At 48.1% G+C, this 24,592-nt stretch overlaps 1 protein-coding gene across 3 annotated transcripts; it reads right to left on the bottom strand.

The window, feature by feature from the left end:
• Window positions 1-3,094: 3,094 nt before the first annotated feature.
• On the bottom strand, window positions 3,095-14,921 carry ZNF114 (zinc finger protein 114). Of its 3 annotated transcripts, XR_008703818.1 has the most exons (5): window positions 14,709-14,866; window positions 14,499-14,595; window positions 10,416-10,542; window positions 5,629-6,942; window positions 3,095-3,906 (listed from the first exon to the last, which is right to left on the bottom strand). XR_008703818.1 is itself a non-coding variant. In XM_055551593.1 (4 exons), the coding sequence occupies exons 2-4, from the start codon at window positions 14,499-14,501 to the stop codon at window positions 5,756-5,758; spliced, it is 1,317 nt and encodes a 438-aa protein (XP_055407568.1). In that variant the 5' UTR covers window positions 14,502-14,595; window positions 14,797-14,921; the 3' UTR covers window positions 4,361-5,755. The 3 variants fall into 3 exon arrangements, 2 of the variants coding, with proteins under 2 accessions (XP_055407568.1, XP_055407567.1); XM_055551593.1 differs by lacking the exon at window positions 3,095-3,906 and having other exon boundaries at window positions 4,361-6,942; window positions 14,797-14,921; XM_055551592.1 differs by lacking the exon at window positions 3,095-3,906 and having other exon boundaries at window positions 4,361-6,942.
• Between the last annotated feature and the right edge of the window lie 9,671 nt (window positions 14,922-24,592).

The following is a 24,592-nucleotide window of genomic DNA, read 5'->3' as shown; positions in this document are numbered from 1 at the left end:
GGGACCCAGCACACATTTGTTCTCATGAATACAGTTCAACACACAGCCTTTATAACAATGCTTTAAGAACAGGACTTCCCTGGTGGTGTAGTGGATAAGAATCCGCCTGCCAGTGCAGGGGACACAGGTTCGATTCCTGCCCTGAGACGATTCCACATGCTTGCCAGGGAATTAAGCTTGTTCGCCACAACTACTGAAGCTTGAGCACCCTAGAGCCTACGCTCTAAAACAAGGGAAGCCACCGTAATGAGAAGCTGTGCACCCACTGAAGAGTAGACCCTGCTCGTGGCAACTAGAGAAAGTCTGTGCAAAGCAACAAAGACTCCAGCACAGCAAGTAAATAAATAAATAAGTAAAATTAAAAAAAAAAAAAACATTAAGCAAATATCATTTTAAAAAAGAACACAGAACAATCTTTGAAATCACTTCCTGTGGAGGTGACTCACGCTTGTGTGAGTCGGGCTGCTGGCAGGGGTCGCCACCTTCCACTCTCAGCTATTTTGGAAGTTCAGTCCTAGGACCGTTTGTTATTTTAGCTCAAACGTGGGCTCACTAGTTTTGTTTGTAAAATAATTAACCCTTTGGAGAGCTGGGATTTAATTTCCCATCATGCATATGAGAAGAGAGAAGAGGTCTATCTGTGATCTGATGAGCAAGCTTACCCGTGTTTATGCAGTTTACAGGCAGGATGTTAATAGCAGGGCAGCACATGTTCAAGACAACCCATCAGGGCGAAAGCCTCCTAGTCACTGAAACTGACCACAAGTGCTAGTTTGGGGCATCCTAGAAAACACTTTTGTTGAAGTCACTTCTGGGTGATATAATAAACAGGAGATGTTGAATTAATTTTCAGTCTACTACTGCACAGGACAGAGTTAATGTTTTTGGTAAAAAATTCCTTCACACCTTATCAAATCAGATCCTTTGAAGTAATGTTATAATGGGGAATTCCATCTCCTCCATCTCTTTTTCCCATTGATTTGACAAATATTTGCTGAGTATTAACTATGTGTCAGGGGTTTCCCAAGTGGCTTAGTGGTAAAGAATCTGCTTGCAAGGCAGGAGACACGCGTTTGATCCCAGGGTCGGGAAGATCCCCTGGAGGAGGAAATGGCAACTCACTCCAGTATTCTTACCTGGAAAGTTTCATGGACAGAGGAGCCTGGTGGGCTACTGAGTCCATGGGGTCCGTCACAGAGTCAGACACAGCAAGTGAGCACGCACGCACGACTCTGTGCCACACATGGTGCTAGGCTCTGGGGATAAAACAGTGAATAAGAAATTTAAAAACTGGCATTTCAGCGACGTCCCTGGTGGTCTAGTGGTTAGGACTCTGTACTCCCAATGTCGGGGGCCCAGGGTTCAGGGGGGCCACTCTTGCCTCCTCTTGCTGGGGCATGGGGGACGCTGGAGGTAGACCCCACACTCTGAAACTAAGTTCGCATGCCTCAACTAAAGATCCCGTGTGTCACACGTAAGACCCGGCTGTAGCCAAATAAATATCTAAAATAAAAAACAACACAAAACTTGCGATCAACTCCCTTTCAGATAATTTCTTCGTCCAGAGCAAACGTTCCCCGTCTCCTGGCTTTTGTCTTAGTAGGACTCCGCCATCAGGTGGCGCCCGTACCCCGCCGTGACTGGGTTCTGCTCTGTTCTGACTCAGCCCAAGCCACTGGGATTTCTTTGAAGTCCTGCTCGCCGCTGCTGCTGCTGCTAAGTCACTTCAGTCGTGTCCGACTCTGTGCGACCCCATAGACAGCAGCCCACCAGGCTCCTCCGTCCCGGGATTCTCCAGGCAAGAACGCTGGAGTGGGTTACCATTTTCTTCTCCAATGCATGAAAGTGAAGAGTGAAAGTGAAGTCGCTCAGTCGTGTTCGACTCTTAGCGACCCCATGGACTGCAGCCTACCAGGCTCCTGCGTCCATGGGATTTTCCAGGCAAGAGTACTGGAGTGGGGTGCCATTGCCTTCTTGCCCGCTCGCCGCAGGATACGGTTTTTACCTATGAATAGGATTCCGATACGGTTTTTACCTATGAATAGGATTCCTCGAGCAGAGCACGGCAGGAGGGCGCAGGCGGTCACTAAGGGATGAGTCGCCATCCTAAGATAGCCACTCATCCCTTCTTTATTCCACTAAACGCCTCGGTGAGCCAGATGACGTGCCCCTCCCAGTGCTCATACTCGGATGGGGTAGGACAGACAAAATGCCAATAGGGAGGCCTCCCCACCTAGTCTGGCGCAGGACACTGGAGTTAGAATTTCACCTTCTCCCAGTGGGGCTGTGACCTTGGGCAGCTTGCTTAGCCTCTGTGTTTCCTCTGCTCTAAAAATGGTACTAATAGCACCCACTTCATAGGGTTGTCGGTGAGCATTAAATGAGTGAATGTTTGTAAAGTACATAGAAGGGCCATGATGTGTTCCTTAAACTCAGTGTCAAAAATTCTAATTTGGGGACTTCCCTGGTGGTCCACTGGTTAAGAATCTGTGCTTCTACTGCAGGGGGCACAGGTCTGATACCTGGTCAGGGAACTAAGATCCCGAATGCTGCCCAGTGCAGACAAAAAATAAAGTTATATAAATATATGGCAATAGCAGTAACAGAAAACACCTGTTCTGAACCCTGAACTTGACGATGAAAACATTGGTAGCTTTGAAACTCAAAACACATCATTTAACATTAACCATTTTCTTAACTTCTGTGCTTTAGTTTTCTCATTCATAAAAAAAAATGTTAAAGTGTTTATGAGAGGAGTGTTGGTACATAATAAACAGGATGAGGCCCTGTGATGCTGGGAAAGATTGAGGGCAGGAGGAGAAGAGGATGACAGAGGATGAGATGGCTGGATGGCATCACTGACTCAATGGACATGTGTTTGGGTGGGCTCCGGGAGTTGGTGATGGACAGGGAGGCCTGGCGTGCTGCGGTTCATGGGGTCGCAAAGAGTCGGACACGACTGAGCGACTGAACTATATGCAAATACTAGCTCATGGTAAGAAGCACATAAACGTTCACCCTTACTGTATGAAGAAACAAAAAAAATCACTGTTGTAGAAGATGGTTAAACATAGACTAGAAAGAAAAACTCACCTTTAATAAAGAAAATGTCCAATTTCTTATGTATCTAATAACACACTTCCAAATACATTAAACGAGAATTGACAAAACTGCAAGACTTTGAGAATCTATGTTTTGAGTAGCATTAATTTTTGAAAATATTTTATTTTTGGCTGTGCTGGGTCTTTGTTGCTCTGAGGGCTTTTCCCTACTGCGGCACATGGGCTTCTCACCGAAGTGGCTTCTCTTGTGCAGCACGGGCCCCAGGGCACTGGGGCTCAGTAGTTGTGGCTCCCGGGCTCTAGAGCACAGGCTCAGCAGTTGGTGTGCACAGGCTCAGTTGTTCCATGGCATGTGGGATCATCCAGGTTCAGGGATCGAACCGGTACCTCCTGCATTTGCAGGCCGATTCTTAACCACTGAACCACCAGGGAAGCCCCAGATATTTTATTATGAACTTGCTCAGTGAGTAAAAATGTCGTAAGAGAGTCTAAAACACTCTTACGAAGTTTGACCAATCAAATACTGACGAGCCCACCCAACACCAAAGAAATGTACAGCATCTTGAATCACACGAGGAATTATAAAAATTGGTCACATACTAACTTTATCATTCTGAGTTATAAAACCTCCCCCAGAACTGCCCAGCAGTCCAGTGGTTAAGACTTTGTGCTTCCACTGCAGGGGGCCTGGAGAGTTTTTTGGCTGCAGCATGTGGGATCTGAGGTCCCCAACCAGACCAGGGATGGAACACATGCCCCCTGAATTGAAGTGCAGAGTCTTCCAGCTGAATCCCTGGGGATGTTCTGGGCCAGGAGTCCAATCCCTGATTGGGGAACTAAGATCCTGCAACAGGTGTGGCACATACGAAAACAAAGATAAATAGCTTCTACTTAACAAACAAACAACAAAACTCCCCTGAAATGCTTCTTAACCAAATTAGGGCTTTGCTTTATGGAATAAATCTAGACATGCAGTCTACTGCAGCCATGACTATCCCCAAATATGCCATTCAAATACAAGAGTGAGAAATTGTGTATTTATATTTGAGGGTCGTGTTACTGGGACCATGATCTTCATTTTAATGATCCTCAAGTTGTATGAGCTAACTCCAGGAATATCATCCCATTTCCAGACTGCTACAAAGGAAAGAGAGAGCAGGGGACCTGGCTGAGAGAGAGTTAAGAACATTCTCTCCTTTCCAACAGCCCTCCAGGAATCCAAACCACCTCCCTCCTTACTGGCAATAAGCTCCGTTCACCATCAGATATGAGAAAATCTGAGAAAGGCATTTCTTTCTTTTTTTAGCTGCATGGCATGTGGGATCTTAGTTCCCTGACCAGGAGTCAAACCCTTGTAGCGGAAGTGCAGTCTTAACCACGGGACCACCAGGAAAGTCCTGAGAAATGCATTTAAAAACATTCCACAGGGACTTCCCTGGTGGTCCCATGGTTAAAACTCATGCTTCCACTGAAGGGGGCGTGGGTTCGACTCCTGGTCAGGGAAGTAAAACCCAATACACAGTGTTAAAAGAAATCCAACTGTGTTAACTCTGGAAAAAAAATCTATGTCCCTTCAGTAAAGAAGATAAGAATGTGGTCAGGCAATGATAGAACTGCTCCTATCACGAGACCAAAATGAAAGTCAAGACAAGTATTTCCTATCAGTATCAAAAAGATCACATACTCTGACCATAATGCAGTCAAATCAATGGACAGAAATGGCATCACAGAGCACAGTAAACCTGAGTCTAAATTCAACGTAGCTCAAACAGGGATTCACATGGGTGCAGTGACATATAAATGAAATGTTATGAAGCTCCTACAGCTCAAAACTCACATGGCAGAGCTGAAAGGGTCCGTGGAGAGATAGTCAGCATTCTTGTGGGATTTTATTAGAAATGGTGGCAAATACAGAATTTTGGTTCCAATGGAAGGAGGAGACATGGATAATGCTAGCGATCGGAACATCTACCCTGTTTCTCTTCTACTATTAGGGGCTTCCCCGGTGGCTCAGTGGTAAAGAATCTGCCTGAAATGCAGGAGAAGCAGGTTCGATTCCTGGGTTGGGAAGATCCCCTCAAGAAGGAAATGGCAACCTATTCCAGTATTCTTGCCTGCATAATTCCATGGACAGAGGAGCCTGGAGGGCTACAGTCCATGGGGGTCGCAAAGAGTCAGACATGACTGAGCTTAAGACTCATTTGTGCCCTGCAAATGAAGAGAGGGAAATAAAGGCTTTCTCAAATCTATTACTGATGAGAGGGTCTCTCTCCAGGGTTTGGTCTCCTGTGTAAAGTGAGGGATGAGTATGTAAGGTTTTCCCTACACTCCTTAATCCCATATGATGCCTCTGCAGTGTGAGTTTTATTTTTTTTTGGCCCTGCGACATGGCATGTGGGATCTTAGCTGCCCCACCAGGGATCAAACCTCTGCAGTGGAAGGGTGGTGTCTTACCCACTGGACTGCCAGGGAAGTCCTGCAGTGTGTTTTTACAGGAATTGTACCTTTGAGACAACAGAGGGCTTTCCCATATTCCCTTTAAAAAAATACAAGTGTGAAATCTTACATATCCGTAAGATCTGAGAGTTCAGAGATGTTTCCATCTTTGTTCATTCACTGAGCTCCCTTCCACCACGTCGTCCTTCTGCACTCAGTGCCTTGAGAAAATGAATGAAGGCTTCTCCCCATTCCTTTCATCCACAGACCCTCTTCAGGTGGCTTTTAAGACTTGAAGAATTAGTGTAGCTTTTCCCACATTCTTTACATTTATAGGGCTTCTCTCCAGTGTGAATCCTAGTATGTTCCTTAAGCTTTGAGGACTTACTGAAGGTTTTCCCACATTCCTGACATTTATAGGGTTTCTCTCCAGTGTGAATCCTAATATGTTCCTTAAGCTTTGAGGACTTGTTGAAACTTTTCCCACATTCCGGACATTCAAAGGTCTTCAGGTTGTGATTTCTCAAATGTTTATTAAGGTGTAAGATGTATTTGAAGGTTTTCCCACAATTCTCACATGTGTAGGGCTTCTCTCCCATGTGAATTTCCATGTGTTTCTTAAGGAACGACTGATACACGAAGGCCTTCCCACATTCCCCACACTTATAGCTCTTCCCTCCCATCGAAGTTCTCCTGTGCGAATCGGAACTTGGAACAGGGACAAATGTCTTCCCACTTCGATTATTCTCATTATTTGTCTCTGCCTCGTAGGGTTGCATCTGCCCGGCAGGGAGAGAGTTATTTAGGAAGGTGTTTTCACACTGATGAGAATGACGAGGTTTCTCTTTCATGGGTGTCCCTCCTGTCCTAAGGGAGATGTCTCCCTCTAAGGCTTTCCCACGTGGACTGTATTGATGGATGCTCACACCCAGGTACATTTCAGCCTGCAAATGGAGCAGGTCGTTCTGATGATCCATCCGCGCCTTTGATTTCAGCTCTGTCTGAGTTCTCACACGTGGAATCCACAGCATTTCCTGCCACTTGACTCGGTCATCTTCGTTGTTCGTAGAGATTTTTTGATCACTGTGTAAGAGGAGAATTTGTTTCAAAATGTCTGAGTTACATCTTGGGTTATGTTTCCTCGTGGAATCTCCCTGTGATGGCACAATCTTCTGGCCAGGGTTAGAGATGTCCCTCGTCTCAGGATATTCCCAGAATCCAACGGGAGAGGCATCTTTCTCGTGGGCGGCTGAGACTTGCTTCAGTGTTCGCCCTCTTTGCTTGCCCGGCTCCTCTATTCTATGGGACATCCAATCTTCTCTGAGATCGGAGAGTTGGGAACCGCTGCTTGCCAGACGTGCTCTGTTCACTCCCTGAAATGTTCTTTTAGCAAGGCTGTTCTGCCGAGGGGTCGAGTCTTTGGTTTGATGTCGAGTCGCCCAATCTGAAACGAAGTGGTGCAAAAGTCAGCTCTTTGTGGAAAGGAAAAGTGGGCTGGAGAAAGCAGGCGAATGCCTGTAGATCTCTTTTCAAATGTTCCCTCTGTAAGGAAAATGGGAGAAGGGAGAAAGCAAGAGGAGGCAGGCAGAGAGGCAGAGAGAGATATTGGAATTTGGGACGTATGAGGAGTTTGACTATGGTTAAGATCAGAGGTTCAATACACACAGCAAGATGGTAAGAAACGGTCTGGGAACTTCCCTGGTGGTTCAGTGGCCAAGACTCGGCGCTCCCAATGCAGGAGGCCCGGGTTCAATCCCTGGTGAGGGAACTAGGTCCCACATGCCGCAGCTAAAGATCTCGCCTGCTGCATCTAAGACCCGAAAGATCTCGCCTGCTGCAACTAAGACCCGGAGCAGCCAGATATATAAATATGATTCTGTGAGATTGAAGGTACAATCGTGAATGCCAAGCATGAGAGAATTGTGAGGACCTGTACCAAGATCACAAGCGTGAGGCTTTGTGCCAAGGCCACAGACGCGGAGCCCAGCACCAAGGTCACCTCCGGAACTGACTGAGCCCCATAGCAACCGTTGTCAGTCCACTCCCATCCTTCCTGGCCAGCTCCCTGACCCCATGTTAAGTAAAAATGCCCACTTGGGTACTCACTCTATAGTACCCTAACCAATCACATAATGCCACCCTTCCAGCAGGAATTTTCTTTGTCTTGAGGCTATAAAAATTGGCTACTAACTCACAAAAAGCATCAACACTCTCTTGTCTGCCAGGAAGTCACCTGCTAGCTGGCAGCACCCTCATTATCTCTGTTCTTATAAACTCACTCCTTTCTGAAATACTCCATGTCTGGAAATTCTTTTCCAATCCAACCTCCGACTGCCAGGACAAACTGGACAAAGAGTTTGTTATGGGTTGAATTTGTGATGCCCACCACCACTATGGTGGCATTAGTGGTAAAGAACCCCTTTGCCAATTCAGGAGACTTAAGAGACAAGTGTTCAATCCCTGGGTTGGGGAAGATGCCCGGGAAAAGGAACTGGCAACCCACTCCAGTATTCTTGCCTGGGAAATCCCATGGACAGAGGAGCCTGGAAGGCTACATACAGTCCATGGGGTCGCAAAAAATTGGACACGACTTAGGGACGTCAAGGCTGTATACTGTCACCCTGCTTATTTAACTTATATGCAGAGTACTCATGAGAAACGCTGGGCTGGAAGAAGCACAAGCTGGAATCAAGATTGCCGGGAGAAATATCAATAACCTCATATATGCAGATGACACCACCCTTATAGCAGAAAGTGAAGAGGAACTAAAAAGCCTCTTGATGAAAGTGAAAGAGGAGAGTGAAAAAGTTGGCTTAAAGCTCAACATTCAGAAAACTAAGATCATGGCATCTGGTCCCATCACTTCATGGGAAATAGATGGGGAAACAGTGTCAGACTTTATTTTTTGGGGTTCCAAAATCACTGCAAATGGTGACTGCAGCCATGAAATTAAAAGATGCTTACTCCTTGGAAGGAAAGTTATGACCAACCTAGATAGCATATTCAAAAGCAGAGACATTACTTTGCCAACAAAGGTCCATCTAGTCAAGGCTATGGTTTTTCCAGTGGTCATGTATGGATGTGAGAGTTGGACTGTGAAGAAAGCTGAGCGCCGAAGAACTGATGCTTTTGAACTGTGATGCTGGAGAAGACTCTTGAGAGTCCCTTGGACTGCAAAGAGATCCAACCAGTCCATTCTAAAGGAGATCAGCCCTGGGTGTTCTTTGGAAGGACTGATGCTAAAGCTGAAACTCCAATACTTTGGCCACCTCATGCGAAGAGTTGCCTCATTGGAAAAGACTCTGATGCTGGGAGGGATTGGAGGCAAGAGGAAAAGGGGATAACAGAGGATGAGATGGCTGGATGGCATCACTGACTCGATGGACGTGAGTTTGAGTGAACTCCGGGAGATGGAGATGGACAGGGAGGCCTGACGTGGTACGATTCATGGGGTCGCAAAGAGTCGGACATGACTGAGCGACTGAACTGAACTAGGGACTAAACAACAACCACCGCAAATCAATGTTGAAACCCCAATCCCACAACAGGATGCTATTTGCAGGTGGGAAGCTCATGAGGTAATTAGGTTTAGATGAGTTCATGAGGGCGGGATGGGACTCAAAGATGGAGTTACTGTTCTCAAAAGAAGAGGAGGAGACACCAGGGGTCTCTCCCTCTTTGCCATGTGAGAAGGCAGCCATCTGCAAGCCAGGAAGAGGGCCCTCCCAGGAACTGAATCTGCTGGCATCTTGATCCTGGACTTCTCAGCCTCCAGAATGTGAGAAATAAGCAACTGTTGTCTGGGCTACCTGGTGTATGGTATTTTGTTTTTATCAGCCTGGACTAAGGCAGAGGGGGACAGGTCTTCCTCTAGGGGGGTAGAAAGGAACATCTGAGAAGATGGATGAAACCCACGACACTCTCTATATACCCAAAGAAGCTCATACATTCATGAGCCTCAGCTTCCCTCTTAGATGAAATGAATTAAAAAAACAACAACAAAAAACAGAGAGTAAATTTACACAGCATAAAATTAACCAAAGTGTACAGCTCTGGCATTTGGTACCATGTAGGGAGAAGGCGATGGCACCCCACTCCAGTACTCTTGCCTGGAAAATCCCATGGATGGAGGAGCCTGGTAGGCTGCCGTCCATGGGGTTGCTAAGAGTCGGACACGACTGAGCGACTTCCCTTTCACTTTTCACTTTCATGCATTGGAGAAGGAAATGGCAACCCACTTCAGTGTTCTTGCCTGGAGAATCCCAGGGACGGGGGAGCCTGGTGGGCTGCCGTCTATGGGGTCGCACAGAGTCGGACGCGACTGAAGCGACTTAGCAGTAGCAGCAGCAGCAGGCTACAGTCCACGGGTCGCAAAGAGTCGGACATGACTGAGCGACTTCACTTTCACTTTCACTTTACAACCATCACCTCCATCTAGTTTGAGAACTTTCCCCCTGCCCACCCCCCACCCAAGGAAGCCCCATACTTATTAAGAAATCACTCCTCAGACTTCCCCGGTGGTCCAGTGGTTAAGAATCTGCCTTGCAATGCAGGAGACACAGGTTCGATCCCTGGTGTCCCCTTAGATCCCCAGGAACTAAGATCCTACGTGCTGGGGAGCAACTAAGCCCAGGCGCCATGACTACCGAAGCCCACATGACAAATAGAGTCTGCGCTCAACAACCAAAGAACAAAAGATCTGGTGTGATGCAATGAAGTTCTCGAGTGCCACAACTAAGATCTCTCGCAGCCAAATAAATAAATAAAAAAAAGGAAAGCAAAGGATAGACTTCCAGGGTCACGGGGGAAACCATGTCTGCCACCTGGGGGCAGTGGGTGAGTCTCTGGAACACAGGAGGGGCCTGGCGCAAGTGGGCCCTGTCCGTCAGCAAGTGCAGGAAGAAGGGGCCTCCTTACCCACACAGGCCAGGTGACCGCAGGTCTCCAGGGTCACATCTCTGTAGAGCTGCCTCTGTGCGGCGTCCAGCAGGGCCCACTCCTCCCAGGTGAAGTTCACAACCACATCTTCGAAGGTCACCGAGTCCTGAACAACACACCCATTTTGGCTCAGTGGGGTATGGACTGTCATCGAGTTGAATCCTGTCCCCTCCCCGTTGTTGTTATTCAGTCACCCAGTCGTGTCTGACCCTTTGACACACCATGGACTGCAGCACGCCAGCCTTCCTTATCCTTCATCATCTCCTGGAGTTTGCCCAGGTTCATGTCCATTGCACCGGTGATGCCATCCAGCCATCTCATCCTTTGACCCGCCCCACCCCTTCTCCGTCTGCCCTCAACCTTTCCCAGCATCAGGGACTTTTCCAAGGAGTCATCTGTTCATATTAGGACTCCTTAGGGAGTCCCCAACCTCAGTTCAGTTCACTTGCTCAGTAGTGTCTGACTCTGTGACCCCATGAATCGCAGCACGTCAGGCCTCCCTGTCCACCACCAACTCCCGGAGTTCACTCAAACGCGCATCCATTGAGTTGGTGATGCCATCCAGACATCTCATCCTCTGTCGTCCCCTTCTCCTCCTGCCCCCAATCCCTCCCAGCATCAGTCTTTTCCAATGAGGCAACTCTTTGCATGAGGTGGCCAAAGTACTGGAGTTCCAGCTTTAGCATCATTCCTTCCAAAGAACTCCCAGGACTGATCTCCTTCAGAATGGACTGGTTGGATCTCCTTGCAGTCCAAGGGACTCTCAAGAGTCTTCTCCAACACCACAGTTCAAAAGCATCAATTCTTCGGCGCTCAGCCTTCTTCACAGTCCAACTCTCACATCCATACATGACCACCGGAAAAACCATAGCCTTGACTAGATGGACCTTTGTTGACAAAGTAATGTCTCTGCTTTTTAATGTGCTGTCTAGGTTGGTCATAACTTTCCTTCCAAGGAGTAAGCATCTTTTAATTTCATGGCTGCAATCACCATCTGCAGTGATTTTGGAGCCCAGAAAAATAAAGCCTGACACTGTTTCCACTGTTTCCCCATCTATTTGTCATGAAGTGATGGGACCAGATGCCATGATCTTAGTTTTCTGAATGTTGAGCTTTAAGCCAACTTTTTCACTCTCCTCATTCACTTTCATCAAGAGGCTTTTGAGTTCCTCTTCACTTTCTGCCATGAGGGTGGTGTCATCTGCATATCTGAGGTTATTGAGCCAGACATCCTGGAATATGAAGTCAAGTGGGCCTTAGAAAGTATCACTACAAACAAAGTTAGTGGAGGTGATGGAATTCCAGTTGAGCTATTTCAAATCCTGAAAGATGATGCTGTGAAAGTGCTGCACTCAATATGCCAGCAAATTTGGAAAGCTCAGCAGTGGCCACAGGACTGGAAAAGGTCAGTTTTCATTCCAATCCCAAAGAAAGGCAATGCCTAAGAATGGTCAAACTACCGCACAATTGCACTCATCTCACACGCTAGTAAAGTAATGCTCAAAATTCTCCAAGCAAGGCTTCAGCAATACGTGAACCATGAACTTCCAGATGTTCAAGCTGGTTTTTAGAAAAGGCAGAGGAACCAGAGATCAAATTGCCAAACGCTGGGCTGGAAGAAGCACAAGCTGGAATCAAGATTGCCGGGAGAAATATCAATAACTTCAGATATCAGATGACACTACCCTTATGGCAGAAAGTGAAGAGGAACTAAAAAGCCTCTTGATGAAAGTGAAAGAGGAGAGTCCCTGCCCTAAGGTATATTATAATCCAACCCCTCCCTCACCCCACCCCAGGACTTATGAAACTGACCAGATTTGGAAAGAGGGCCTTTGAAGATGGAAACAAGTTAAGGTGAGGTCACACAAGAGTAGAGAGCCTGCTAATCCACTGACTGGTTGTCTTCACAAGAAGGAGAAATCTGGACACAGATGCACAAAGGGAAGACACATGTCTTCCTGCCATGGGGGATGTACAGACTGGAGTGATGTGTCTACAGGCCAAGGAGAGGCCATCGCAAGCTGTCTATAGATTTGGGTGGTGGTGGTGGTTTAGTCACTTAGTCGTGTCTGACTCTTTTGTGACCCCACTGTAGCCCACAGGCTCTCTGTCCATAGGATTTCCCAGGAAAGAATACAGGAGTGGGTTGCCATTTCCTCCTTCAGGGGATCTTCTCGACACAGGGATCAAACCCATGTCTCCTGCATTGGCAGGTGGGTTCTTTGTCACTGAGCCACCTGGGAAGCCCATCTATAAATTTGCCCCCCTCTAATTTGAAGGCACATTCAGTCAGTTTTCATTCCAATCCAAAAGAAAGACAATGCCTAAGAATGCTCAAACTACCGCACAATTGCACTCATCTCACATGCTAGTAAAGTAATGCTCAAAATTCTCCAAGCAAGGCTTCAGCAATACGTGAACTATGAACTTCCAGATGTTCAAGCTGGTTTTAGAAAAGGCAGAGGAACCAGAGATCAAATTGCCAACATCCGCTGGATCATGGAAAAAGCAAGAGAGTTCCAGAAAAACATCTATTTCTGCTTTATTGACTATGCCAAAGCCTTTGACTGCGTGGATCACAGTAAACTGTGGAAAATGCTGAAAGAGATGGGAATACCAGACCACCTGACCTGCCTTTTAAGAAATCAGTTATGCCGGTTAGGAAGCAAGTTAGAACGGGACATGGAACAACAGACTGGTTCCAAATAGGAAAAGGAGGACGTCAAGGCTGTATATTGTCACCCTGCTTATTTAACTTATACGCAGAGTACATCATGAGAAATGCTGGGCTGGAAGAAGCACAAGCTGGAATCAAGATTGCTGGGAGAACTATCAATAACCTCAGGTATGCAGATGACACTACCCTTATGGCAGAAAGTGAAGAGGAACTCAAAAGCCTCTTGATGAAAGTGAAAAGAGCAGAGTGAAAAAGTTGGCTTAAAGCTCAACATTCAGAAAACTAAGATCATGGCATCTAGTCCCATCACTTCATGGCAAATAGATGGAGAAACAGTGGAAACAGTGACAGACGTTTGTTTTGGGAGCTTCCAAATCACTGCAGATGGTGACTGCAGCCATGAAATTAAAAGACACTTGCTCCTCGGAAGAAAAGTTATGACCAACCTAGACAGCATATTAAAAAGCAGAGACGTTACTTTGCCAACAAAGGTCCGTCTAGTCAAGGCTCTGGTTTTTCCAGTAGTCATGTATGGATGTGAGAGTTGGGCCATAACGAAACCTGAGCGCCGAAGAATTGATGCTTTTGAACTGTGGTGTTGGAGAAGACTCTTGAGAGTCCGTTGGACAGCAAGGAGATCCGACCAGTCCATCCTAAAGGAAATGAGTCCTGAATATTCAGTGGAAGGACTGTTGCTGAAGCTGAAACTCCAATACTTTGGCCACTTGATGGGAAGAACTGAGTCATTTGAAAAGACCCTGATGCAGGGAAAAACTGAAGGAGGGAGGAGAAGGGGAAGACCGAGAATGAGGTCGGATGGTATCACCGACTCAGTGGACATGAATTTGAGTAAACTGCGGGACCTGGTGATGGACAGGGAGGCCTTGCATGCTGCTGTCCATGAGGTCACACAGAGTCGGACAGGACTGAGCGACTGAACTGAACTGAAGGATGGCCACAGGACCCACGCAAAAAACAACGTGCCGATCAAACCCAGCTCAAACCTCGAAGCCCTGTCTCTAGGAGCAGTGAACCCAGTGCGCATATTCTCAGTCTGACAGTCCCTAGAATTTTGCGGCTCACCCTCAGCACAACACACAACCCTCCCGCCGCCCCCGACACATTGTGGATTCAAATGACACAGAGCGGGCAAACGCAGTCGGCGCCGGGAACCGACAGAGGCGTCCTGCAAGGTCGCAGCCCAGGGATGGGAGACCCCTTCTCTCTGGGGCAACATGAAGGGCGCACTTAGGGCTCCTCGTGGCTTCCCTTTTCTCCCGAGCCGGAAAGAATCCGGCCTTTTGCAGGCAGCTGCTCCCAACTCTTCGGAAGGCGACCCGGTCCCGCCCTGGGCGTGGATCCTTGTCCCAACCCGGGAAAATTACCATTTCCCCCGGCAATCGGCTCCTAGACGGGTCTAGACTGCTGGTGGCAAGCACTCATTCCAGTCCCAGAGGTTTGCAGGGTGGCAGGCGGATGGAACTGTGAAAAAAGAAAAGAATACGGACATTAATAAATAAATAAAAATAACGAGCCCCCCTACCCCTACAGGAAGGATCAAAACCAAGTTCTTATCCTGCCCGGGGATTTTGTACCTGCTTCCTCATCCCCACGCCTCACCGTGGACGGTGTGGCGGGGAAGGTGGTAGAGGCAAGCCGGGGGAGAATCCCCCAGACATGCACCTTCGCCGGCTCCGGGGGAATCGTCCCAGGAACTGACCCCACCCTCAGCAGATTTGCATTTCCGGCAGAACCTTCCCGCCAGACCCTGGAGGCAGCCGGACCTGCTGCGGTCCACCCGATCTCCCAGCCTCGGGCTCTCCCTGTCCCCGCCCCCTCCCCACCTACCCCGTCCCCCCGCCCGCTAGAAAGTTCCGCAGCTTGAAAGCCAGCGGCGCCGCCCTGTGCCCCGCCCAGGAGAGGACGAACACTTCTTTAGGAAAGGGAGGGTTTTAAAATCTGTGCTTGATGGAGGGAATTCCCTGGCAATCCAGTGGCTAGGACTCCCCGCTTCCACTGCAGGCATCGCGAGTTTGATCCCCGGTCTGGGAGCTGAGATATCACACCACCAAGTGGCCAAAATAAATAAAAAATTTTAAAAGGATCAAACAAATCTGTTCTGTAAAAGGGCCAAACCAAATGGAGGGCCCTCAGTCTCCCTCTTGAGCCCCGTTTCCTCCCCCCCCTCCATCTTTTTAGGACCTACTTGCCTGTTGGATGATGGTTTGCTATGACTGGAAATCCACTTGCTTATGACAAAGGGGAATTTTTTGTTGTTGTTGTTTGGTTTGGTTTTGGCCACACCTCAAGGCTTGCAGGATGTTAGTTCCCTGACCAGGATTGACTCCATGTCCCCTACATTGGAAGCTTGAAGTCCTAACTACTAAACCACCAGGGAAACCCCAAGATGAAGTTGTCTTTACAAGTGATGGAAGAAATGTTGACATCATGAGGTATTATTGTTAGAGCCAAACGCCCTGGGAAGCAAAACTCACTCAGAAAGACAGCGTGGATAGTGGAGTGCAGTTTATTACACTGGCGGGTCCCAGACCGAGTTTCCTCCTTAGCCAAGGACCCCGACCGATGTTTGTGACAACAGCCTTTTATACCCGAAGTGTACATGCCCCAAGCCCACAGCCCCAAATTTCTCAAGTCTGCTCTGGAAAATGTTAGGAAGAGATACAAACAGGTTGTAGTCATGATTCATATTCTAAAGGTCATCTAGTCATGCAGTGTAGCCCACATCAATGGGCATTATTAGAACTACAGAAAGTGATCGATTATATAGTGGATTATTGCAGTCTTTTTGGCTCTGGGGAGTCTAGGTACGAGATCAGCCTGGTCTGGTGTTTATCCGTTGGGGAGGCTTGGTTACCAGATATGTAGTCCAAAGTTCACGGAGAGTGCAAGATGGAGTTTCCTTCCCTTTAAAATAGAGTCAATTTAGTCAGGGCAACCCGCTCCTTTCCTCCATCATTCCCCTCTCATGACGCTCTCAAATTCCAGTGTGAGCATCATTCATAGGGATGTACTGTACCCTGGGTCTTCTGGCATATATTTGGGTGAATGAATTCAATCTCAGCAAAACAAAGTTGACAATACATTGGAGAATGCAAGGTCCACATGACAAAATCAACCGAGCCACTATGACGATGGCCAATGGTTTTCCACCAATCGCCCTTTATCCACGACAAAACAGAAGTCCAAAGAGGAATATTATCATTAGATATAGCTCTTACCTGGTTTTTCATGTCTGCTAGAGCGGCTGATACATTGCCAGATAAATCAGGAATACATACACAACACTCAACTTTAACTGTAGCACAGGTCTCTCCTTGAGCAGCCATTAAGTATTTCTAAAGCCATCTGATTTTGAATTACTGCCTTTCTCATCTGTATTTGTTCTTCATTTAAAGCTTGGATCACCTTTGCGTTGTCCAGGAGGCCCCGTTTCATGAAGTTAGTTAGAGCTTCTACTTTAATCATAGTATCTGTTGTTCCTATAGATGGTATGAACAAGGCAGCTATGTAATCATACCATTGAAACACGGACCTTGCCCACTGCACATGTAAATAAGGCAAATCTACTGGGGCTTGTTGTAAGGATGGCTTAATACTTCCATGAGCAAAGGCAAATCCTAAAGTGCAGTGGCTGACCCAACAGACTGGAAACCAAGGACACAAATTCAATCCACACTGCCATTGGGTACCGTTTGGGGCCACCCATCGGATCCCAGGGTTGTTCTTCCAGTCTGAGCCTGGCCAGCGATAGGTGACCTCTAATATTTGTGCACATTGCTCAGAGGAAAAGTATCCCACATATTTTAATTCTTTTGGATCTACAGGATGGTCACCAAATCCCATCTTCTGTTCCCTTTGCTCCCAACAGATAGGGGCAGGGACAATAGGCTGGCTTTGATCTGGAGTCCTTCAAAAATATTCGTCTCATATCTGGTCAAATTGTTCAAAGTACCTGATGGACTGGCCCTTTTTTACTGGCCCTAGAGTTCTCATCCTTTTTTATTTTTAAGTAAAAAGTATAGGCTTTTGTTACTTCTGTAAAGCTTGCATTTACTTCAAATGTCACCCCATGGCCTTGATCAGTCTGATTAGAGTCCACTTTACACCAAGAAAGAAGCAACAGGTTGTGAATAACCAAAGAAAGAAATGTTTCTCGTTGTTGTCTTAAAAAGGAACAGAGGGGGCTAAAATCTCCCTTACGGAGAGGAGACACCCACCAAGGAAGTCCGTCCATCACGGACGAAGGCATGGCTCCACAAACCCAACAGTTAGACATGTTATCAAAGTCTGCATAGGAATGTGCCCACGAGATGAAAACCTTGTCTTGTGCTGGAACTGTGGCGAGTCTCAGGATGATGCTGGCAAGCCCATGTAGCAGAAGTTGATTGCAGAGCTTCATTTCTGCTTCCTCTTTTTTAAGATGATCTGGGTTTCACAGGGATCAGCAGGGTCCCTTTGTGTAGTCCACCCAGCGTCCTCGGGGTCTGCGTGGTATGTCTTCTTCACCCTTGTGTGATGCCTCCAGGGAGGGACACCTGTAACTTTAACTGCCGTAGGCGTAGTTAGAACAGCAGTGTACGGGCCTCTTCACTGTGGGGCCAAGGAGTCAAGTTTCCAGTCCTTGAACCACACCTGATCCCCGAGCACAAACTCATGAATCTGTTTCTCAAGGGGGAACAGCACCCTTTCTTGGACAAACTTAGTTCCCTGGCTTATTACCTTACCTAATTGTTCCATTTGCTGTGAAATCCCATCTCCTCTTACCTGTAGCAAATTTGCCAACACCTGTCTTACTATGGGAGGGGGTCTCCCATAGACAATTTCATAAGGAGAATAATTGTGAATGCGGGGTCACTCTTAATTTGAGCAAGGCCACTGGAAGTAAGTCCATCCATGAACAGTTAGTCTCTATGATACATTTTGAAAGTGTTTCTTTAAGGGTTTGGTTAGTTCTCGCCACCATTCCGGAACTCTGGGGCCAATATAGTGTATGTAATTTCCTTTTGACATTTAGAGCTTTACATACCTGTTGAATTAAATAGGCTATGAAAGCAGGACCGTTGTCTGATCCTATACTGGTTGGAAATCCAAATCTGGGGATTATTTCTCGAATCAGAGAGCAAGCCACTTCATTTGCTTTTTCAGTTCGGGTGGGGAAGGCCTCCACTCATCCTGAGAAGGTACATACCATGACCAGTAAATAACGATAGTGTCTGCAGGGTTTCATCTCAGTAAAGTCCACTTCTGAATGTTCAAAGGGAAGAGTGCTCTTTAACTGTATTCCTGGAGTTTTCTGTTTATGTCCGGGAGCAGCACTGACCTGTGAGCAAGCAGAACAGTTCTGGGATTCCATTTTACACAGGGAAGAAAGCCGTGGTATTAAGAAATATTTCCGAATTAACTTTTCCATTTTGTCACATCCCACGTGGGTAGTCTGCTGTACCCGAGACACTGATGAAGGGCCCAATGCCTTGGGAACTAGCAGCCTGCCATCCGGCAGTTCCCATCAACCCTTTTCATTCTTGGTGGCCCTTTCTGTTTCAGACAGCTGGTCTTGGGCCGGGGTACACTGTGGGAGAGTTGTTAAGCACAAAAGTCTTACCAATCCCGCCCCCAGCGCCTCCGAATTCCTCAGTCGCTCGTTTTGCGGCTCTATCTGCCAGCCGGTTTCCCCGGCTGCGGGCTGTCCTCTTTTTGGTGACCCTGGCAATGTATCACTGCTGTTTTTTCAGGTTCCCATACAGCATCTAGTAGGGTCAAGATTTCTTCCTTGTTTTTAATGTCTTTTCCGGTAGCTGTCAAGAGCCGCCTCTCCTCGTAGAGGGCCCCACGCACATGCAGAGTAGCGGTAGCGTACTGGAATCAGTGTAAATGTTTGCCTTACCTTTTGACAACTGGAGGGCCTGCATTAGAGCCCATAATTCGGCCCGTCGAGCAGACCGGTGGGATGGCTGAGAGCCAGCCTCGACGCCCGTCTTCTCTGTGACTACCGCGTGCCCCGACAGCCGCTGTCCTTGTTTCACCAGCCCGGTCTGCGTCCGGGGCCCAGTCTGCGTCCGGGATTGGCTGGTCTCTCAGGTCACGTCTGCTAGCATAAACTTCTTCCAGGACTGCTTCACGATTATGTGAAGGTCCACCTTTCCCCACAGGAAGGAGTGTAGCAGGATTTAAGGTCCGACAGAGCTCAATAGTAACATGGGGGTTCGCTCATAAAAGTCCCTGCTGTTGGGTAACCCGGGACGTTGACAACCATTTGTGGGGACCCCCTCGTAGTGAAGGAGGAAACAGAATGGGCTCTACCTTGAAAGCAGGACTCCATCTTGGGCAGGACTGTGGACTTTGAGCTATATGCCCAGTATCTATGGAAATGACGTACCCCCAGAAGGAAGAGCCCCAGGGCTCTCCATAGCCTAAAAGAATATCCTAGTTATCTGTGTAACCGAATAGAATCAAACATTCTTTTGTGCTTATTGGGGTATGACCACAGGCCTATTGATAACTGCCCACTGTTAACTACCTAGGCTTAAGGCATATGATCACGGGTTAACTCTATCTTTTTCCTTTGTTCAGACTAGTTTCAGGGAACCTTATACACTTAGGGTATATAAGGTTTTCACAAAAACTGGTGGGGTCCTTGGCTAAGAGGAGACTCTGCCTTGGGCCTGCCGGTGTAATAAACTGCACTATACTATCTGCAATGTCCTTCTGAGTTTGCTTCCCGGAACATGTGGCTACAATAGTGGGACAGCGTTGACCTCATGGGGGACTTTTACAGTTAAGTTTTGGCCCCAAGTCAGCTTGGTCGCTTCTCGGACCAGTAAGGCAACCGCGGCAATTGCCCATAAGCATCCAGGCCACCCGGTAGTAACGTTGTCCAGCTGTTTTGAGAGATAGGCCACCGGTCAGTCCCATGTCCCCACAGTCTGGATTAACACCCCCATAGCCACGTTGTCCTTTTCAGTTACATAAACAGTGAATGCCTTAGTAAGTTCTGGCAGACCCTACTGTGGGTGTCGATGTAATAGCCAATATTTACTTTTCAAAGGCTTGTTATTGCCTCTCTGTCCAACTTAGTGAATCCCCTTCTTGCCCTGCCAGTTCATATAAGGGCTGGGCCATCTGAGAGTATCCTGGGATCCAAATTCTACAGAACCCTGTGGCTTCCAAAAATTCTCGGACCTGTCGTAGAGTTTTTGGTTGTGGGATTCTCAAGACTACTTCTTTCCTAGACTGGTCCAACAGTCTTGTGCCCCTTCTCAGGACAACCCCAAAATATCTTACCTCCCCCTTGCAGATCTGTGCCCTTTTCCTCGAGACTTGGTAGCCTGCTTCCATGAACATCTCTATCAAAGCCTTAGTTCCTTCCCAGCAGTCCTCTTTATTCTCAGCAGCCAACAGCAAGTCATCCCCATACTGCAGCAGCCAGCATCAAAACTGTTCTGGCTGGAATGAGTTCAGGTCGGAAGCCAAGGCTTCCCAGAAAATGGTCAGGGAATTCTTAAATCCTTGTGGGAGGTGAGTCCAAGTGAGCCGTTGTTTAGTGCCCCCTGCTGGCTCTTCCCATAAAAGCAAAAATGGGTTGAGACACTGGAGCAATAGTCCTGTATTTTTCCAGTGGTCACGTATGGATGTGAGAGTTGGACTATAAAGCAAGCTGAGCGCAGAAGAATTGATGCTTTTGAACTGTGGTGTTAGAGAAGACTCTTGAGAGTCCCTTGGACTGCAAGGAGATCCAACCAGTCCATCCTAAAGGAGACCAGTCCTGGGTATTCATTGGAAGGACTGATGTTGAAGCTGAAACTCCAATCCTTTGGCCACCTGATGCAAAGAGCTGACTCATTGGAAAAGACTCTGATGCTGGGAAAGATTGGGGGCAGGAGGAGAAGGGGACAACAGAGGGTGAGATGGTTGGATGGCACCACCGACTCAATGGACATGAGTTTGAGTGAACTCTGGGAATTGGTGATGGACAGGGAGGCCTGGCGTGCTGCGGTTCATAGGGTCACAGAGTCGGACACGACTGACCGACTGAACTGAACTGAACCAGAGCAATGTGGATACAAAACAAAATGCGTCCTTCAAATCTAGGAAAGTATAGATCTTAGCACTCGGTGGGAGGAGGCTGGCAAGGTGTAGGGGTTAGGAACTGTGGGGTGGAGTTACGGCTGCTTGGTTGACCAGTCTGAGGTCCTGCACAGCCCTGTAGTCCTGTCCCCCTTCCTTCTTAACTGGCTGATAGGTGTGTTCCAGGCTGACTGGCATTCAATCAGGATGCCCGCCTGCCGAAGCCTATTTCTATGTCGCAAGATGCCAACTCAGGCCTCCAGCAGTAGCGGGTACTGATGTTTTCTGACTGGTATAGCACAGGGTTTGAGTTCTATTATCACTGGAGCTTGCTGCTTGGTGAGTCCAGGGGTGGGGGGGAGGTTATCTTCTGCCCAAACCTCAGGGAATTGTTGGATCAGCTCTCTCTCTCGATCATTTAACCCATCTGGCTTCCCTTCTGGAGGGTCATGCCACCTCCATTCATCTTGAGGGGTTACCGAGAGGGAGAGTAAATAGGTGGTCGAGCCCTAGGTGGCTCTTTCTTGGGGGGAAAAGGTCACTTGTCCCCCAGTTTAGACAAGTCTCTTCCCAACAGGCATTCAGGAATATATAGAAATTCATGAGTCACTTCCATGCCAGTCCCCTAGCTGGCATTTCCGGGGTAGAAGGAATGGTCTGATCAGCTTTTCCCCAGTTATTCCTCCTACAGCAGTGACCGTCTGGGAGGAGTGCCACTGGTTTGGACACCGCTGACATTTCTGCTCCAGTACCCACCATAAAGTCAATCATTTGGTCCCCCACTTTTAGTTTTACCATGGGCTCTCAGGGACCTTTTGTCTTTGAGCCCCGGTACCCCTTTTCAGTCTCTAGTCCGGCCAGCCCTATAACAGCTGATGCCAGTTCTTCCCCCTATTGCCCCCCCCCCCCCCGCTATTCTGGGAGCATTCATTTTTCCAGTGGCCAAAGCCCCATCATCCGGTGCCTTGATTTGGTTGCCAGGTGGTCCTGGGCTTCCTTGTAGGAGGCTTGCTGGGAGACTGACCCGGATTTAGAGGGGGTGGAGGTTTTGGGGAAGGCCCAGGGAGGGGCCTTCCCTCGATCCTCTGATCTGTTGTCTTGTTATCTTCCTTCCTTTTTTTTTTTTTCTCAGCCTCCTTTTTCTGCCTCCACGTCTCTGTTTCTGAACACCTTACCAGCAATCTCAATTATTTGTGACCTGGTCTTGGCTAATACTCCGTCTACCTTTTGGAGCTTGCGTCTGATATCAGGGTAGGCTTGAGATACAAAGGCTGTATTTATCACAGTTTGAGGCCCAGCTGCCTCCGGATCTACTGGTGTATAAAGTCTATAGGTCTCGCAATATTTCGTAAAGCTCAGTAGGTGTTTCAGTTTCCTTTTGGACTACTTCGGTAGGTTTTGCCATATTCATAGGCTTGCGGGGGGCCCACTTCTTGAGACCTTGTAAAATAGACACCTGATATCTCTCAAGGTGGGCACTTCCTTCCTCTGTGTTATAGTCCCAGTCGGGCCTTCCATCAGGGGTGGCTAACTCTGCCCACCGCTGTGGGTTCACGGTACCCTCGGGGGCCATTTCTCGGAGCCATTTTCTAGCCTCAGTATGGACCCTGTGTCTTTCTTCAGTGCTGAAGAGGGAGACTAGCAGCTGGATTATGTCATCCCACCTAGGACGGTAGGTTCGAAAAATAATCTCCATCAGCCTGATCATGCCCTGTGGCTCCTCCGAGTACGGTGGAGTGTGTTTTTACCAATTTAGTATGTCCATAGAGGAAAATGGTTGGTAATAGTAGGCTACGTGAGGCCTGAACCGGGGGCTGTTGTAGCTGAGGGACATTGGTAGTGGGGCCCTTTTCCCCGGCTCATTGGCGGAGCCCAGCCTCTGTCTAATTCCTGTGTCTCCTTTCCCCTTTCCATCAGTACTCACTGGGAGAGGCAGGTACAATTTAGGAAGTTTGGCTGGGGCTGAATCCTGTGGACTTTGACCAGAGGCTCCTACTGCTGGGATCTGAGCCTGATGAGGTGGTGTCTCTACGACCTCCTGGGGGGCAGGTAGGAGAGCAGCGGCTGCTGGATCGGGCATTCAGATGGTCCCCGGTCCCGGTGGAGCATTGGGTGGCAGGCGTGTCATCCAGCATGGGGGGGAGAGGGGGCAGATCGTCCCTGTCGGAATCCTGTAGAATTTCCTTTTTGTCATCAGTCAATTATTGTGCCTTGAATATTTTTCTTTCCATTTCTGAATATAGAATCTTGCCCAAGGGGGAGGATCTTGAGACAGCCATAACCATGAATCAATATAGAGATATTGATCTGGGTGTCCTGGCTCTCCTGGGACCACTGCATAGACTGCTTTTACTCTATTTAAGTCCATGGGGCCCTCTGGTGGCCATCCAACTCCCATAGAGCGCCATGCAACCTCACAGAGTACACGGAGCAGGTTAGGCGTCATCTTCACCCCGTAATCTCCTCCAAATCACTTCTTAAAATTCTTAATCATGCACTCCACTACAGTTGCCTCAGATTCACTTCCTCCCATTTTGCTTACCTCCTGGGATATTCTTCTCTCTTCCCTTTTCGTTCTATTTCCACTCAATGAAACATTTAAATTGCCATTCTGCCTCCTTCTTAATTGGGGTGAGAAGAGCCTTACCTGCCAGATCCCAGAGGGAGAAGGGGGATAGGCGTATCTTCACCTGCCGGCTGGCACGGCCAAACCAGAACACCACGTGGTCCAAGACTGTTTCTCCTCTGATTTTGAAAGTCGGTTCTGCCTTGGTGGGCTTGATCGGGTGCAGATGAAAACATAGATGGATTAAGTATCCCATGTCCCAGGCCATCTCTGGAAAGGCCAATTGGTATTCACTTGTGTCCTTCTAGCCTGATAACCCTGAGGGGATCAAGAATTCCACAGCAGATGGGACACCTCCTTGGGGAGGGCAGAATACGAGCACACAAAGACCAAGTTTCTTCCCCCAAAGCCCTCTCTCAATTGCCTGGTAATAATTTACCCCAAGACGGCGCAGACACCACCTCTTTTGTGACATTCACGGTCAGTGTGTGTCCCCTATTCCCTCCCATGGGGTTGATCAGGAAGGTGGGAACCTCCTTCCCTGAGTGCTCAACTCCCCTGCTGCCGTCCACTACCCACTAATGTTAAAAATCCGGGCATCAAGAAATGGAATCTTTCCAGAAGGGTGAGGCGCCTTTCCCCCTCTAGAAGATCCGAGTCGTGAAGCCTCGGAGTAGCCCCAAACGGGACTTGCTTCCTCACAGTGAGGAGCTTCCTGGCCAAGGCACCAAATGTTATAGCCAAACGTCCCCGGAAGCAAAACTCACTCAGAACGACAGTGTGGATAGTGGAGAGCAGTTTTTTACACCCGAGGGTCCCAGACAGAGT

This window comes from Bubalus kerabau, chromosome 17, assembly GCF_029407905.1.
Source record: "Bubalus kerabau isolate K-KA32 ecotype Philippines breed swamp buffalo chromosome 17, PCC_UOA_SB_1v2, whole genome shotgun sequence".
In the NCBI taxonomy this organism is placed as follows: Eukaryota; Metazoa; Chordata; class Mammalia; order Artiodactyla; family Bovidae; genus Bubalus; species Bubalus kerabau.
The sequence above is the reverse complement of the archived record's forward strand: the minus strand, read 5'-3'. Positions and strand labels throughout refer to the sequence as shown.